Below are 15419 nucleotides of genomic sequence, written 5' to 3' on the forward strand. Positions count from 1 at the left end.
ATAGCATCCATGACTATTGCAAATTCTTTTGGGGGTAACTGGAATATTATAAGTGATTCATTAGTGTTGTTTTTTTGCGAAGTATTTTTTCCCCAGCTTTATTGAACATAGCATTAACATACAAAATCCAACATCAAGGAATCAGACAGATCATCAGCAGTGGTAATCAATGCCATCATTCGAAGCTCATTAAATCACCTCAAGTAAAAATCTTATCAGAAATGTATCAAAAATAGAAATTGCTGATAGGAAAATAAAGTATCTTAAAATATATAAAAGGGGATTACAAAATAATAATAATATTGTTTACAATACAAAGTTTTCTTAGAGGAGGGGATTACCTATCAAACAAAAAAGCACAAATTGTTCCAGTGTTACTTACTTTGGGTGTGTTATCTTTTTTAATACATTCATAAAACTGAAATATCTCGATCTTAAATATAGTAAAATCGGGAGTTTTTTTTATTTATTTCTGCACTTATGCATGTAAAATTTGGATTGGAGAAGTAAAAAATTGATACTTTTTTCAACCTTTTTATCATCCGAATTAAAATATGTGAAGATTTGTTTCAAATTTAAAATAATGTTACAGTTAAATTTGATGTTTACAAAGCATTCTAATTGGTTCCAAAATTAACGGGAAAATTTACAAAAGTAGAAAAGGTGAAGAACTGATTCAGGGAAATAAATACAAAAACCACCATTATTTTCTATATTTGAGAATTTGGACATAACCATATTTGTGGGGTAAATGTTATGTAGATTTTTTTTTGGTGTATTTCTTTAACTTTGTTATTTATACAAAAATGTTTTGCGAAGTATTTTTTTTAACAATAATAATACTGTAGTGACGGCAAGGAAGCTCCTTAGGCGGCCGGTTGTTCAACAGCTCTTTATTGAGATTTCTGTATCTGATAACGGTCACAGCGTGACTAAACAGGCACAGCCAGCTACTACTAACTTCTGCGATGACGCGCACACACACTCTTCCACAGGTAGACCCCGCCCCCTCTCTCCATCAGTCACCCGCCCACCACTGATTGACACACACACAGTGGTCTAGCAACTGACAGAAAGAGGGGGGCGCCAGCCACCTGCAGCTCTGTCTAAACCCTGGGTCGTTACAATACATTTTATTTAAACTAAGAAGGAACATGCAAAACAATTATCTTAAAGGAATCCACATGGATGGACAAAACTTCAAATGTTTTGCGAAGTATTGCATTATGTATTGCGCTGTCGTGACGCAATCATCCTGCGACAACTAGAAAGCTGCGCAGTTGTTTGCTTTATCGGATTTGTCGGAATTTTCCACTACGGAGTTTGTTTAGAGGACTTTAAGAAGATATTATTGAAAAAACTGGAACTTGCTGGGTTCTGATTCAGAACAAGGGGTTTAGACGATCTAATTACACCACAGTGGGAGCTATTTTGGCAGTTTATTTGTTGTGTGTGTGGTCCTTGAAAATGGGATCTACGGTAGGCTAGCTGTTGTTAGCATCGTTAGCTCAGGTTAGCTAAAGAAAAAGTCCAATTGGGGTTTTTACTACCGTCGTTAGCATGGAATATACTGGAGGAGTTGGAGGAGGGGTGGTGGTGAGTGGAGGAAACGTCCCGGCGTTCTTAACAAAACTCTGGACTCTGGTGGAGGACCCCGAGACCGACCATCTCATCTGCTGGAGCCTGGTAATCACCTTAGCTTAGCCTTAGCCTAGCATATCCGAGGGAGCGCACGTAGTCGTCCACAGTTGATTCAAAGAACGCAGCCATAACCTGGAACTCAACTTAAAGTCTCGTTTTGTGTGTATTAAGATAAAGAATTACAGCTAATATACACAAACATACATCCTCATACTTTGTAATGTGTTGTATAAGTGTAATAAAAAATGTTATTAACCACACACGATTTAGACAATTACAACTACAACATTAAACATTAAAAGCAAAACCGTTCCAAGTGACATACAACTTCAAATAACAGTGGACTTTTATAAAGGCACAAATTTTAGGACAAAATGGTTAAAACTCACACATCGGTATACCCATAAACAGTGTCATGGAATTTCTCGTAGTTTAAAAAACCCAGTAACTTCAAAAGATAATCCTGCCGTGTACTGAATAAAACTACTACATATAAAATACCAATATATGTGAGATGTTCTAGGCAGCATAAGGTCTGTTTAAGCTTTCACTCCCAACTCGTTTCCCACAAGCTTGAAGTGTATGTTGGGATAAATATGGAAATATTAAAAAGAACATCTTTAAGCTAGCAAAACATTGAATATTCTTATGCGTTCGACTAACTATCTTATTTGTTCTTATTTTTGTTTCAGAACCATAGGTGTGAGAATGAATACCACTAAAATGTAATAAGAATGGACAGTTTGAACATTAGTTTCACTACGAAAGGTTTCTGTGTTTACATCTTTCACATACTTTCAGTTCAAACTTAGCTTTTTAAAAGTTATACATATTTCAAAAGTTATACATATGATCTCATATTGTGTGCTTATTAGGGCGACTATTTTAGCGGTAACCTATAACGTGACCAAGAAGAGCGCCTTGGCCGGCGTCAAGAGTGACATTGACGGATGGAACAGAGAATCGGGCAATTTTTCAAAGTAAAACATCTTTCAGATTCCGAAATAAATAAAACGGAAGTGATGTAAGTTATTTATTCTTTCTGTGCGGCCCGGTACCAAAGGACCCACGGACCGGTAGCGGACCGCTGCTCTAAACCACAAAAATTGTAGCCTCCTTGAAAACAAAATAGTGCAATTTTTTTCCAGTTGTAGCCACAAATTGAAAAAAGAATCATAGACCCACTCTGATAATATTTTGAGCTACTTGTTGAGCTTTTGTTTTATTTTTAGTGTTCCCAGTGCTCTTTTAATTAAGAGCTTGTCGTTATTTTATTTTGTTTTTTTGCCAAAATCTCAAAACCTGTGTTGATTTTGTTGGACATAGTTTCTGCCGAGCGGCAGGAATTCATTAAAAATTCGCCTCCGGGTTGGGTGGACGAGATGGGGGGCTTGTTGGCGTGAAGCGACCCCCCCCCCCCCCCCCCATTGCTAAGGCTACGTTCACACTGCAGGCTGAAACGACCCAATTCTGATTTTTTTGCCCCTATGCGAGCCAATTCCGATCTTTTCATGAGAGTCTGAACGACACAGATCCGATCTTTTCAAATGCGAACCCAGGCCACATGGGTATGCCGTCCTGATTCCGATCTTTTCAATTGCGACCGCCAGGCCACCTGAATCCGAATCGTACGTCATCGACACGCTACAAACGTCATCATTCTGCGTTGAAGTAGGCGGGAACGAGAATGTAAACATCAACCATGGTGGACGATGCGGCTGAGACCAGTCAGTGGAAGAGAAGCAGGTCACCGATTGATTATTATTTGGGGTGTTCGCTCTATTCAGGTCAAACTCCAGGGCTCTTATCGCAACTGGCCGGTTTTTGAAAAGATTTCCAGCGAAATGGCCGAGCGTTGTGTTGAACCTTCCCCGTGATGACTTTGTTCCTCTTTCCGACCGTGGTCAGAAGCGCGGCAGAGACCGGCTTCTCCAGGGCCGAAGGCGGATCCTCCTCCGGGGTTCACTTCCCCGTTCAGACACCCATATTCTCCAAAGAAGGCTAATAAAGAGTTAAAAGCATTTATTCATGGGGAAACCATCTTTTATTACCGTTCTCCTTCCTCCATAACACACAACATGAATGCGCCCCCACTGCCCCCCTCATTCCCACCTTTCTGCACGTGCTCTTCTTCTCTTCTCTCTTTACAAATACACAGACACACGCACGGCCATAGCACATACACATCCCCATTCCACAACAGTGGGTATGGACGATCCTGGCTCCAATGCCTTCTTAAAATGAGAAGATTGTAATTGTGCTGCTCCTTTGGGAAAATAAATGTAATAATACAAAAGAGCTCCGCTGTTGACAACACTGCTGTTGACATCCATTGTTAATGTTAGCTACTTCCGCAAACAACGAGTGTCGTCGTTCGCCGTTGAGTACTCTTCTGCGCATGCAGGTCTCGTTTGGGTTGTGTCACGGTCACACTGGAGATCACAAAAGTTCGGATTTACTAGGAAATGTGAACGGTCTTGCAAAAAAATCTGATTTTTTCCAAAAAATCCGATTGAGCATTAAGCCCTGCAGTGTGAACGTAGAGCTTTAATAAGTTTTTCTGTTTTACAAGCAGCATTTTGTTGTCTGATCCTGCTTCACAGCGAAAAAATGCACAGAAATCGCAATTTTAAGCTTCTTTTCCGAAAAAAAATATCCTCCATCATCAGAACCATGCCACGAAAACATGTTAAAAAACACCAAAGACACCATTTATATCAGAGTGGGTTTTTAAATCTACTGGGGATTTTTCCGTGCCGAGCTGCGCTTCCTGGAAACCTGACTCAGAGTGGTCAGTTTGATTTCAGGTGAGTTTGGTGAGTGGATCTCAACTCGCTGACTCTCTGACTGTAGACACCACATGGCAAGAACTATTTTAACAATCTGCCTATTTGGAGTAGAAATAATATCTGTCTGTTCGTGGCATTTGAATATTTAAACCACTAGTTTATGATTTAAATCATTTTAATAACTCGTGGTCTTGTTCTGTGTCAGAATGGAACCAGCTTCCATGTGTTCGATCAGTGCCGGTTCTCTAAAGAAGTCTTGCCGAAGTTCTTCAAGCACAACAACATGGCCAGCTTCATCCGACAGCTCAACATGTGTGAGTACCAGCGGGCGACTCTGCTCACCTCAACCGAGGATACAGATAAACGCTGGAATTACAGAAGCTGTTTGATGTTCTGTGTCTGTCTGTGGCCAGATGGTTTCCGTAAGGTTGTGCACATTGAGCAGGGCGGTTTGGTGAAACCAGAAAAAGACGACACAGAGTTCCAGCATCCGTTCTTCATCAGAGGACAAGAACACCTTCTGGAAAACATCAAACGCAAAGTCACTAATGTATGTGCCTGCAAAAGCACCCCAACAAGGCCAGATTTTAGGCTTTTGGGATCCAATAAAAGAAGTTTTTTTTAGCCTATTCTCATCTTAAATGCACACATTTATTATTCTCATAATCTTCATTGTAGGTTAACATCAAAAACATTCTGGATAGAAATCTAAAAATGAATAGAATGATTTAAAAAAAAAGTTGAACTTTGTGAAAATGGGAATTCTGGAGTTTTTCTTGGCCCCCTGGTCCACAGTGACAGTCCCCCTTTTTACCTGACCCTTGCAGGTCTCGTCGGTCCGTCATGATGATGTGAAACTCTGTGCTGATGACGTGAGCAAAATCCTGAACGATGTCCAGACAATGAAGGGAAAACAAGAAACCATCGACTCCAGGATTATCGCAATGAAACAGTAAGAACCAAAAAAAAAGCTCCCAGCTCTGCTCCATTCTGATGCACCCCCCTGCAGGTGGACGTCTTTGTTTTCTGGCAACTCGCTCCAAACTGTACAGCCGGATAGCTCCAATATTGCTCGTCATTCTGACTGCACCAGTAATGTTAGGCTGGATGTGTCAGGGGCTGTAAGCTAGCAGGAAAGAGTGTAAACTTTGATTTTATCTTTAAAACAGTGTAACTAAAATAATAAAAAAATAAACACTGGGAACGTGTTTAAAATTGATCAAAAGATGATGGGAGCAGGTCTTAAACTGTGAGTTGTGGTGGTCTTTTCCTGAAACTGCGTTGCTCCCCACATTCTCCCATTGTTTGGTCTCACTTTGTTGTCAGTCTCCTGACCTGTAAACTATGTTCCTGTGTTTCAGTGAGAACGAGGCTCTGTGGAGGGAAGTGGCCAGTCTGAGGCAGAAACATGCTCAGCAGCAGAAAGTTGTCAACAAGGTACAAACATGTAATCAAGGAGCACAGAGTAGAGGTGGCGTGTACGTGAAGTGTGGAGGAGCAGCCGTGTTTAGAGCTACATGCATTTGTCGTTGAATAGAAAATGTGGTTGTTGTTGTGCGTTTTGTGTTAAAACTGAGTGTTTCATCTTTCTGTGCACAAACACTGATTGGCAACCTTGTTTACATTGTGAACATCCACCCATCCTTGTATAGACTACAGTTAATTTTGATGGCGGGAAATGTAAATAGTCAGTGCATACGATTTTTAACACAATGCTAGCACGTTAGCATACACCTCGCTGCATCAATGCTATTTTTTCTCTCTCTCTCTCTGCAGTTGATCCAGTTTCTAGTGTCTCTTGTCCAGACCAACAGGATCATGGGAGTCAAGCGAAAAATGCAAGTTTAAATCTGAAATGGGACCATTGACTGTATATCAGAACTGGAGGGGAGTGAGTGTGGCGTCACCCTTAGAAAATGTCTTCAACAAAATTAAATCAATTCAGTCACCATTTTTTTTCGTGAGACGGACGCCGCCATGTTGGAGCCATACGTCGTCGGTAACCAGCCAGTTGGTCTGAACCAACATTTCTATGGCAACCACTCTGGCCAATCACGAGTGACTTTCTTGGAAGGCCACAACCCTATCACTTGAATCTGTCAGACGCTTGAAACATTAGACGTGAGACCAAAAAAAACCTTTATTTTAAGGCATCTGATTGGTCGGTTTGTAACTTGAAATGCAGAAAAAATATGTCAAGTCTACAGGATTTTGGCTTTTTGGAGCCAGTGGGTACTTCCTGTTTGGAACGCCAGGGGGGAGGGGGTCACTGAGTCCAGTTTTTATATACAGTCTTTGAATAGGACTTAACCTCTCAAGCATTTTAAGTTTTTCAGACACCAAAACATTAGGTTGAAGAAAAGGATTTACTAAAAGACGAAAAATGTTTTTAGTTTGTGCAGTTTTTGCATTTGCTGTGTTTGTTTACTCACCTTTTCTCCCCTCCACCTTTAGTCCTCTGATGCTGAACGACTCCAGCTCCACTCACTCCATACCGAAGTTCAGCCGTCCATACGTGCAGGTAACAGAGCCTACGTTTCTCTCTGAGTTCTCTCACATACCTGAACAACATGGCACTCCTGATGCTCAGAAACAGGTCAGAGGTCATGGGGTTAATGGAGGGCATCTCTTGTTTTGATTTAGTTGAAAACAGTTTTGTTGGTTAAAAATATATTAACCTTGCGTTGGTATACTTCTAAAGTTTTTTCTCACACTATTATCTAAGGAGATGTGAAGACAGCGGACGATCATGTGTTTTCTGTGGGGTGAGTCTTATTTAAGCTCCATCTTTTTCCTCTTCAGGCGGCAGCTAATCCCTTCTCAGCCGACTCTGCTCTGAGTTCTGGACCAATCATCTCAGACATAACAGAGCTGGCCACTTCTGCCTCAGACGACGTTGTCAGTGAGTGGATTAACCCAAAGTAAGCACCTGCAGATCATCCTCCCTTAAATGATCAGTCAGCGGTCAGTGAGGCGTCTCTAATCCCAGCCCTTCTGCTTTATAGGGAGAACGAATCTGTTAACATAAAGGAGGAGCCGTCCAGTCCGGAAGTGGAGGAAATACCCATTATCGAGGAAGAGCCAGTGCATGTGGAGACCCCCTTTTCACCCACCACCTTCATCAACTCCATACTTCAGGAAGAAGCACAGCCAGCAGCAGTTACCGCCACCCCCTCCCCAGCAGGCAAGCAGAGTGCAAGACTTAGTTGGATTTTCCTACATATGTTCCCTCGGACTGACCTAAGACTTTGTTTGTCGTAGCCGCTTCAGTTGTTGTAACAAGCCCCGCCTCCGCCGACCCTGTCCAGCCCTCCCCAGCCAGCCAGCCGTCTGCCCCCGTTACACCCCACAGCGCCGGTTCCGGCCCGGCCACGCCTCAGCAGAAGTGTCAGACAATCGCCTGCATCAACAGGTAAGTGTCACATCAGGCTCAAAGTGAGCCTGTGGCTTCACGCGTCTACAGCTGATCTTTGGGTGATTCTTGGACAGTAACCTCACAGCAGCAGCAGCTCTGACAGTTCCCTTAGAATCAATATTTCTGGTAGATGTTTCCTAACTTCCAAAAAAAACTGCTTCTTGCCCCAGTGACTTCAGTGTTTTTTCCGGCATTACAAAATCCCACATTTTTAGTCTGCAAATTCTGTATTACCGTATTTTCACGACTACAAGGCGCACTTAAAAGTCATACATTTTCTTCCGCCAGCAGGGGGCGCCCTATGAGGCATCGCGCCTGATGTGTAGTTGTGGGTCGTAGAAGAAGATGGAGTGAGGAAGGGAGAGAGATGTAAAGGCCAAGTGGAACATAACTGCAGTATTACTATTTGCAATTTAAGACTGTACCTGCTTCTTCTACATGATAACCTTCAATCTATCCAGTAAGGGAGGGGCATGAAGTGAAGCAGGTTGCTCAAAGAAGTTGACAAATTTTCAGCATAACAACATGATGGTCACTTCTCTTCACAGCCACCTAACTCAAGGTGTGGGAATAAACACTTCCCATGAGTCTTAGTGGCCATGGGCGGGGCTAAGGCCCGGGTCCCCCCACTTGTTAACAAGATGGCTGAGCACCTGTTTGAACTGCAGCTATCAGCTACGCAGAGGAAAAAAAAACTAACTCAGATTTGCTCCCACTGTTTTTTTTGTAAACACACATTAAGTGTGTGTGTGTGTGTGTGTGTGTGTGGCTTAAAGCTGCTGTTTTCGCCAGCGCATAGGAGGAGAAATGGAGACTGGCGGAGCGTGTGTGTGTGTGTGGGTATGTGTGTGCGCTGTGTGTCTTTAGCGCTTGTGTAGGATAAGGAGGAAGGGGGACAAGAGCGCGCAAGTGAGTGACCATTCAGTTTGTGTTATTCAGTTAGGGAGAACAGTAACAAAAAAAAAGGTTTCCTCTAAAGAACAGAGACTGGATGTTTTATGAACCCACTCTAGAAGCGCTGAGGGTCTGAACGGGGCGTTAACGTGCCCGGGCCTTAACACGCCTTTTGTATGTGTCAAAGACGGAAAAATCCCCCGTGACTGAGACTGCGACCTACCATCTGGTGCGCCCTATGGTCGTGAAAATACGGTATTTACAAATTGCTGTGTGAGGTAATCGTTGTTAGGATTACATTTTGTCACATCACATAAATGTCCCTTTGAAGCTTGTCGGTGTAATAAAAAAATGTTTGTGCTTCCCTCAGATTCCTCCCTCCCCCTGCAGGTGGACTCCCACCTGAGCTTTGGCGCATCGTACCGACACAACCTGACAAGTGAATCTTTAAAGGAATATCACAGACTGTGTTTAAAGGAGGAGAGTGGCACCTGGGACTGCAAAACGCAGTTTGGGTTTTTAGTCGTTGGTGCCTGTTATTGTGAAGAATATTAGCAGCAATTCATACTTTAGGTACCTTTTAAAAAGATCGTAAAATAAATAGCAGAGCCACAAACTAAATTATAGTCAATTGTCACTAAAGTTGGACACCTTTTTAGAGATCAAAGCTGATACAATTGCTTGTAAAAAATGGTTTTTAGGGCAGGATTTAAAGATCGGGAAAATAAATAATTCAAGGCTTCTAAAACAGATGGAACTATAAACCAAAGCTATTAAACACAAGGAGAAAAGAGGAGTAGATGAAGATGATTGGTTGTGTATTAATGAAAATGAATGGAACAAACTATGTTGTTTTATTTAGCAGTCGGAAAGCAGGTTGTTCATCAAACCCTTCAGGCTCTAAACCTAAAAGAAAAAAACTGGTTTAGTTTTGTCAAAGACAATTCCTCAGTGAGAAATAATCGCTTAATTTCTGTAAATCCATTAAAAAAAATTAAAGACCCAGTGAACATAGTGTTTTTGGTGTTTTTAACATATTCTTGTGGAATTTTTTCCAATGATGGAGGACAGATATTAAGCAAATTGAGGTTAAAACTGAATTTCTGAGTATTTCTATTGTCGAATTGTTGTGAATCAGAAGCAGATGAAAAAATGCAGGTTGTAAAATATCTTTTTTATCTAATGAATTATTGCCTCTTAGCAGAAATTATGACCTAGGAACAGATTTATTTATTATTTTTAAATTTTGGGGTAAAATCTACAAAATGAAGATTGAAAGACTACAGGAAACCCTTTGAAAATAGATCAAAAGATGATCAGAGTGGATCTTTAAAAGTTGTGCGGTTACAGAAAAGGGTTGGGTGTCATCTGCATAGAGTTGAACTTTCTTGTGATATCAGTATTTCTTAGAATGGAGGCTAAAATCATTGGAGAACTCAGGAGGTCAGTCAGGTTAAACTTTGTTGGGAACACGGACAGATTTGCTCCTGAAACCAGGATATTGCTGTTTTCACACGGGGAACAAGGTCGTCCAGAAGGAAGCTGAGAAACTGAGTCAGTGGTGTGGGTGTGGTTTGGAGTCTGTCGGGTGTTGAATTCTGGGTAAGGGCTGCCTTGTGATCAACTTAACTATTCCATCACCTATGCACAGACTTTTCACATATTCTCACAAGGATTCATTTCTTGCTGCTCCAAGTAACCGATAATTTCCAAACTACAGTAAGTCGTAATTTGACGCTGAATCGGGTCGCAGCAGCTGCACGTTTTCTTTTGGATACAGTCTCTGATGATTAAAGTCAACTAGAATGGGGTTCTGTTAATATGACTGGTGGAATTTACTTTTTTCTTTTTATCATCATGTGAGAGATCAGACCAGACTTTGTGCTTTTAGGTAGACCATCCAATGCCAGAATGTTTTAAAGATGATAAAGAAAAATCCCACGTTGAGGACTGATGTTCGAGTGTCTGCTGTTCTTTTTTGTTTTTTTGTGTTATTGTGATGCTTGTAATTTAGCTTTTTCTTTGTTTGACCAGGAGAGGTAAAAAAATTAAGAGACAAACGCGAATTTGGGCAGCTTTAGGAGACACATTGCTGGTTTGAATCAATGTTGACGAAAAGAAAAATGTAGAATAACACCAGACCGACTCTGAAAGCTAACGCTGATCCCCCTCCTGTCTGTCTCTCAGATCTGAACTTTCTGATCACGTCGACAATATTGACAACACTTTGGACAACCTTCAGACCATTTTAAACGCTCAGACCTTCACCTTCGACACCTCTCCACTCATGGAGGTCAGTATGGCCATCCCATATACTTTTGTTCATGCTAATATGATTATTCTCTTTGTTTTCTTTTTCTTCTCTTCTTCTTCTTTAAACTGCACAATAAATCGTGAACATATCATTATCGGGATATCGAGCTTTTTTGTTAGATGTATGTAGATGAGGGTCATTTGGAGTATAAGTAAAGTTATTTTGACTTTTATTTAAATTAAACTGTTGCAGTCAAATGGAAATCATGTTTTTCATTGTTTTGCTATTTGTTAATGTATTGCAAGTGATATCGTCATCGCGATATTGATCGCTAATATCGCGAGTTTTCCTCAAACTGATGTTTTATTTTCTGTTGTTTTCAGAAGAAAAACTGGTTTAATACACTAAAAACATAAGTGCACCTTTCACCTCCTTTCCTTTGGCGCGTATGCGGCTCAGCGGGAGTTGTGGTATTTACCATTAAAAAATGAAGTTTGTCACATCAGCTCTTCGTTCTCTTTGCTATGGATTGCAGTTGTTAAACATTGGTAACTAATTTGTTTTAGGAATTAGAAAAGTTAAGCTTTTTTATGGTCCTGCTAAACTCTGTGCTGGTTTAGATTCACTTTAAACGTTTCAGTATGTTTGTGTCGCCACTTTTGACAAACCAGTTCATCTGCAAAGTGAAGGTGAATCAGAGTTCAATAGGAATGCCAGTTTGTTGAAACAACAGCTGAACAGGAAAACAAAGTAAAACCTTAATATAAATGTAAAATCATTTGTCAAGATATTGAGGAAGTATGGTTTCATTTAAACCGATAGCAGCTATATTGTGTAATAAATGTAATCAAAAAGACTTTCACAATTCCACTTTAAAACAGTTTTTCCTTAGTTACCAAACCTTTATTTAAGATAAATACACATCTAAACAAAAAACAAACATATTTAAACAAATACACACATTTACACACACACACATTTAAACAAAAACACACATTTACACACACACACATTTAAACAAAAACACACATTTAAACAAAAACACACATTTACACATAAACACACACATTTAAACAAAAACACATTTACACATAAAATAACACACACAATATTACAACACGTTTCAACATAAACATGCATAACAAACAAACAAACAAGTCCCACCATCCTGTCACACACATTTGCTCTCTGCATTTCCTGCAGATGAACCGCGTCCAAAGGCCCTCACTGGGTGATGTTAATTGCTGATATGCTAATTGACCCATTACCATTGTTCATTCCCCTCCGGGAAGCGAAACCTGGATTCCTGCGTGGCAGCCTTCCACCTTACCAACCGAGCTACCCAGCCACTAAATAGGTCACAAATTTAGAAGTGCTTTTAAAGGGGCTCCGGCCAACTGATAACATGATAAAGAACTAAGCAGTTAGAAAATGACAGAGAGGGAGAGAAAGACCAATTTCTTTAGAGTAACCAGGTAATTGGTTACTCCTAATTGCCCCTAGGTGTGTGGCCCTGTGTGAGATGGGATGTACCCTGCCTTCACACACGAGTGTGTTGTTTTTCAATGTGTTTATGTTGTGTGTTTATATTTGAATGTGTGTATATGTATTTTTGTTTAAATGTGTGTTTTGTTTAAATTTGTGTTTATATCCTGCGCCTTTGTGTAAATGTGTGTTTGTTTATGTGTAGATGTGTGTTTTTGTTTAAATGTGTGCATGTTTATGTTGAAACATGTGTTTGTTATATTGTGTTTTTTACATGTAAATGTGTTTTTGTTTAAATGTGTATTTTTGTTTAAGTTTGTTTTTTGTATTAAACTAAAAGATAAATGTGTTTTGTTTAAATGTGTGAGCTTTTGTGTAAATGTGTATTTTTGTTTAAATGTGCGTGTGTTTATGTTGAAACGTGTGTTTGTCATAGTGTGTGTGTGTGTTAATGCGTAAATGTGGTTCAGTTAAAATATGTGTGTTCATGTTGTGTGTGTGTGTTAAAGTGTTTGTGTGTGTTCATGTGTTTACCAGTCTTTGTGTGTGTTGATGTCAAATCGTGTGTTCATGCTAAATTGCATGGGGTTGTGTTTCTGCTTTAATTGTGTGTTTGTGTTTAGTTCTTCAGCTCCTCTGGATCCACTGGAGACTTTGATCTGGACAGTTTGGACACTGTGAGTGTATTCAAAAACGTTACCTGGGTGGATGTTAGTCTGAACACCTGGACAGGTAAACATGGGAGTCGCATCTGTCTGATTTCACTTTTGCTTTCAGCTGCTTTCTGACGAAGCCCCCAAAGCGAGCGAAGGGGACACAGGTAACGCCCGCCCGCCCGCCCGCCGTCCTTCAGGTGAGACTCTGTATCTGCGTTGTCATGGTGACACCCGCCGTCTGCCTGCAGGGAAACAGCTGGTGCAGTACACCGCCACACCTGTCCAGGTGCCTGAAGCGGTGAGTTTGGAGGACGGGGTCGCTGACCTGCCGTCCCTCCTGGAGTTGGAGGCGGGGCCGTTCTTTGGCTCCGACACGCCGGCGGACGACCCACCTGACGTCCTGCTGAATCACACCCAACTGGACTCGAACCTCTGACACGATCAGGACTGTGAGGATCAACGACAGCAGCAATAGTGGCGACAACGTGGATCAGATGTAGATCACCGATTAGTGCAAAGGTCACGTTTTTATCATAAGGGTGTTATTGATTGATATTAATCCATTTCTATACTTGTTGGTTTTCTCTTTTAGATTTTTATTTCAGTTTGTTTTTTTCTTTTGCTTGTGCTTAGAGAGACAAAAAAATTAACACAATATTAAAAAAAAAAAAAAGAAGAAAATGACCTGTTCTGTGAAGTCACTCTTGACGGCGTGCCGCTCCATTCAGGTGCAGGCGTGGACGCCGTGACCAGGATCAGGTGACCCCGCCGTGCGCTTCTGTCCCTGTACCTTTGAGTAAGATTTTATTGCTTGTAATTGTTTTCACCTGTACAATTTAAATGAAGAGTGAAATATTTTTCAAAGAGTTTATTAAGAAGTGTTTGTTTTTTCTTCTTTTTCCTCCTGTCACCTCGGTTTCCATGGAAACGGCAGACCGATTCAGTCTTTTAGCCACTCTGACGATAAGACGACTTTCTTTGCCGTCCTCTGGATTTCTGTCGCCGCGTCTAACAGACGTCCTTTTTTTTTTTTTAAATTTCTTTTTTAGCGCTTTTCCATCTGCTTCCAGAACACGTAGGACGGAAAACGGCTAAAAAAAACAAACGTTTGGGCTTCTTCTGGAGATTCCCCCCTTCTGCTGCATCAGTATTAGCTCTAAATGCGACCCATCCAAACGAGTATCAGCATCTAAATAAGCTATTTGCTGGTTGCAGTATATTTTACTGATCGTTATGGCGCTTTCGTATCCAGATCTTTACGTTTCTACAAAGCTTACGTGGTTCAGTGTGTGTAGAGCCAGAGATGAAGACCTGAAAATGACTTCAGGGGATCAGGAGTCGCACTTCAGGAATAATTCCAGGCAATTCCATCTTAAAGACTATATTGAGATATAAACGACTCCTGATGTCCTGAAGTTATTTTACTGTCCAGGTGATCCAAAGGCTTGTCAGCTGCTACACAGAGATAAAGCATCTGTGATTTAATATATTTTGCAATTAATTTAAGAGGAAGCCATCTTTTTTATGAACCTGTCGCTCAGCTTTCTTCATGTCGGGGGAGAGGAGGAAAACGAAGACGGCCTGAAAACGGGATGAGATGTTAAACAGGTTGTTTGGATTGTAAACTTTGGTTCAATAAAATGCTTAAAACAGTTTGGTGGAAATGATCTTGTCCAAACCAATTAGTTAAAGAAAGAATCAATTATAAATACATAGGAAGTAAAAATGTTTATTGTTCAATAATGTTTATTAATATTTATGTCACAGGCTTTTAGATCTCTAAAAAAAAAAATCAATTTTACCAAAAATGTAGATTTTAAAATATTTTACTGAAGGTTATGAATAAAAACTATAAGTAAAAACTGGTAAATGGAGGTAACTTTGTGATTTTTTTCTTTTTCTTTTTAATTTTTTACTTTTACTAGGGCTGCATTTACTTGTAAAAGTGAGATATCATGGTTATTAAAAAGTGAATAATTTTTCTTGTACTTTAAAAAAGGATTTAATTGACAGGAAAGTTGAACCATGAAGAGTGAAGGCATCCTGTCAAACAGTTTGATTCTAGTGAACCGGAGTTATTAAACAAACTTTTTTCATAACTAATCAGTTTTAGGGACAAACTTGACTAATGTGCTTTTATACTTGACAAAGTAATTGACATGTATGACATCGAATTTTAATATCTATTGGATCAAAATGTTTTAAGCATCTTTGGTTAAAACATTTTGGTGTTAGAATTAGGACTTAGGACATAAAGAAAATGTGTTTTAAGGAGTTAAAGTGAT

At 40.3% G+C, this 15419-nt stretch overlaps 1 protein-coding gene across 3 annotated transcripts; it reads left to right on the plus strand.

The window, feature by feature from the left end:
- The first annotated feature begins 1145 nt into the window (after positions 1–1145).
- On the plus strand, positions 1146–14787 carry hsf1 (heat shock transcription factor 1). 3 transcript variants are annotated; one of them, XM_011480713.3, is made up of 15 exons: positions 1158–1686; positions 4636–4744; positions 4844–4980; positions 5258–5382; positions 5792–5867; positions 6207–6268; positions 6885–6951; positions 7233–7351; positions 7436–7614; positions 7692–7842; positions 9110–9178; positions 10927–11032; positions 13102–13155; positions 13256–13298; positions 13383–14787. In XM_011480713.3, exons 1-15 carry the CDS (start codon positions 1561–1563, stop codon positions 13568–13570), a joined length of 1611 nt encoding a protein of 536 aa, XP_011479015.1. In that variant the 5' UTR covers positions 1158–1560; the 3' UTR covers positions 13571–14787. The 3 variants fall into 3 exon arrangements, with proteins under 3 accessions (XP_023815376.1, XP_011479015.1, XP_011479016.1); XM_023959608.1 differs by having other exon boundaries at positions 1146–1686; positions 13256–14787; XM_011480714.3 differs by lacking the exon at positions 9110–9178 and having other exon boundaries at positions 1159–1686.
- The last annotated feature ends 632 nt before the right edge of the window (positions 14788–15419 follow it).

This window comes from Oryzias latipes, chromosome 11 (genome assembly GCF_002234675.1).
Source record: "Oryzias latipes chromosome 11, ASM223467v1".
Lineage (NCBI taxonomy): Eukaryota > Metazoa > Chordata > Actinopteri > Beloniformes > Adrianichthyidae > Oryzias > Oryzias latipes.

Excerpts from the sequence above, each read along its gene's own strand:
- hsf1 (XM_023959608.1), top strand. The coding sequence starts at position 1,561 with ATGGAATATACTGGAGGAGTTGGAGGAGGGGTGGTGGTGAGTGGAGGA. Across the intron at positions 7,615-7,691 it reads CGCCACCCCCTCCCCAGCAG|CCGCTTCAGTTGTTGTAACA; the intron begins GCAAGCAGAGTG and ends TGTTTGTCGTAG. Across the intron at positions 13,156-13,255 it reads ATCTGGACAGTTTGGACACT|CTGCTTTCTGACGAAGCCCC; the intron begins GTGAGTGTATTC and ends TTTTGCTTTCAG.